This window comes from Helianthus annuus, chromosome 3, assembly GCF_002127325.2.
Source record: "Helianthus annuus cultivar XRQ/B chromosome 3, HanXRQr2.0-SUNRISE, whole genome shotgun sequence".
Taxonomy (NCBI): Eukaryota; Viridiplantae; Streptophyta; class Magnoliopsida; order Asterales; family Asteraceae; genus Helianthus; species Helianthus annuus.
In genome coordinates, this window is record NC_035435.2 from 166,551,025 (window position 1) to 166,553,471 (window position 2,447).

Genomic DNA, 2,447 nt, shown 5'->3' on the forward strand with positions numbered 1-2,447 from the left:
ATCACATAAATAGTAAAAAAACGGGCCGTATACGTCTATACGACCCGTATAAAAGCATCGTAAAATAGAAATACGACCACACTAAAATCAACACACGGCTTGTATACACCATGTTAGAATAAGATTTTAACATGTGGGATTATTAGTACCCTAAAAAAATTTGGGTGTAAATAGAAGCACCCAAAAAATGTTCGTTTACACCCCTATACTTTAATCAACATATTTTTTTCTTTTTCTTTAACCAATATACACTTCTAACCCTAAACTACAATAAGGTTATCATGTAACCCCTATTTTGTCTTTTAAAGCAATTTTTTTCTTATAATTCCTACCTTAAACTTTAATAAATTTATCATACATCCCCTAAACTTTAATAAACTTCTTCTTTTCTTTTCCTTTTCTACTACCTCTGGACTTTAGAAAAGTAACTTTTTTTTTTAAATTGCGATATCGTGAATTATCTCAATGATTTGTCCCTTTTTATATAAAGTTTCAAACAATATCATCGCTCCCGTCGCATCATGTTGGTATACATCAAGACTTTGTTTCTTATACTGATTTGAACGCTCTCCCCAATGTGCAGGATGGTGTTAACGTTTCGACATCATTTTTTCATTGTTTAACGTTGCCGCCGCAACACGCAGCTTTCCATTTACTAGTCATATAAAACTTATTGATTAGCAAATTCAGAAGAAAAAAAAAATAGAAAAAAATACGTCAATTTAGTGACAAGTTCTATTTGCGACCATTGGTGCTAATGTTGAGAGGCCAATTTAGTGACTGATTTAAGAACTACCATTGTTGTGATGCATTTTGTAACATTTTCGTAGTTTTGTAGGATAGGAACCACTGAACCAAATGATTAATTAAGAAAGAATTCTTCTTCATATATTAGGTATAGCAACCATCTTCAAACGGATACAACATTTGAATAAACATACATCTCAATATATAACCAATAACGTTGGAAAACATAAAACGTTACATTCTTCAAACCAATAGCAATAGCAGGCTGCCGAATAATGCAACTACAAATCCATAGATAGTTGGTACTGCCAATTTGCCAGATGTAGATGTCGCCATTGGGCTTGGAGCCGGAGCCCATGTTTGAGGTAGAACAGTGATGACAAGCTTCATGTTTCTCAATTCGCAATGCTTTCCGACACCACAAATGTACCATTTCCTTCCAGGGGTTTGTAGGGGAACAACATCCTGTCCACTTGTCATGATTCCATTGGAAGCTGAAGTGCTACATTGTTGGAAACCGGTGCCGTTGACTTTCGCAACATTGTGAACACCAGCCGCATAGTTGAAAACTGCATCAAGAGAATTGTACAGGATTACATTTATTAAACGACTTGCGAATGGGAGATGTACGTTTTCGGTCGCAAAGTTTGCGACAGAATTTAAAAGTGTTACAAAAGTAGCGACCGCATCCAAGTCACAGGTACAAACAAAGTGGTTTTTTAGTTGCTAAAACCGGTCGCAAAACAGATTTTGCGAAGCTTTTTGTTACCGGTTTGTGACCAAATTGATCGTTGCAAATACCCAGTTTTGTAGTAGAAATCTAAATAAAATGACGGGGATATATATAACATACCAAGGGTATCTCCGACGTAGAAAACTTTATCCTTGGCCCAATTTTGATAATCAAAGTCGAGTTTCCAACCATTTTCATCCCCCACAACGTATTCCTTCGCAGCAATTGAAGTCACGAGAACAAAAATTGTAGCCATGAAGAAAATGTTCAAACGGGATGTGGCCATTTTGAAATAAATTTGGGCAATATTTCTGTTAAAAACTCAGAGAAAACTAAATAAATACTTAAAGAAGATGAAATAATAGCTACACAATTGCTGACTATTTATACAATTTTCGAGTTAACATAGAAGTGCAAGCTGGTAGGGTACCGGCGGTAGACGGCAATGGCATTGTGGATTTGGTCTTAATTGTGTGTTTGATTGCCACACAAACACTAAAAAATGTTATTTTAATTACTATTTTTATGCTATAAACTAATTACTTAAACAAAATAACGGTAATCGGATAATCTATTTAGGGTGATATTTATTTTCTAACACGTGTCTAAACTAATCAAGTCGCTCCTAAACCATTTAAGATCAGCTTGGTCAAAGCTCGAATCAAGTTAAAGTTAGATAAGTTCAAGTCTAAATTAAAGCTCATTTAAAAAAAAATTGCTCACGAAATTTATATATTAAACTTACTAAACTTACAAGTATAAACAAGCCATGTGGGGCTAGCTAGCATACTTGATAGAGACACATGCCCCTTAGATCATGTGTAGTGGTGATGTATGTGGTTTGGCTTTTTCGACACGTAACGTCCATATCATCAAGGCCTGAAAATAAGGTAAAATGGAGTAGTGAGGAGGCATGTCAAATTAGTGGGTTTCGAATTGAAAAAAATAAATAAATAAATAAATTTGA

The 2,447-nt window shown here is 34.7% G+C and overlaps 1 protein-coding gene across 1 annotated transcript; it reads right to left on the reverse strand.

The window, feature by feature from the left end:
• Positions 1 to 862: 862 nt before the first annotated feature.
• LOC110932489 (blue copper protein 1b) lies at positions 863 to 1,785 on the reverse strand. The gene is made up of 2 exons (XM_022175819.2): positions 1,601 to 1,785; positions 863 to 1,316 (listed from the first exon to the last, which is right to left on the reverse strand). The coding sequence occupies exons 1-2, from the start codon at positions 1,764 to 1,766 to the stop codon at positions 991 to 993; spliced, it is 492 nt and encodes a 163-aa protein (XP_022031511.1). The 5' UTR covers positions 1,767 to 1,785; the 3' UTR covers positions 863 to 990.
• Positions 1,786 to 2,447: the final 662 nt, after the last annotated feature.

Excerpts from the sequence above, each read along its gene's own strand:
- LOC110932489 (XM_022175819.2), bottom strand. The coding sequence starts at position 1,766 with ATGGCCACATCCCGTTTGAACATTTTCTTCATGGCTACAATTTTTGTT. Across the intron at positions 1,317-1,600 it reads CTACGTCGGAGATACCCTTG|TTTTCAACTATGCGGCTGGT; the intron begins GTATGTTATATA and ends CTCTTGATGCAG.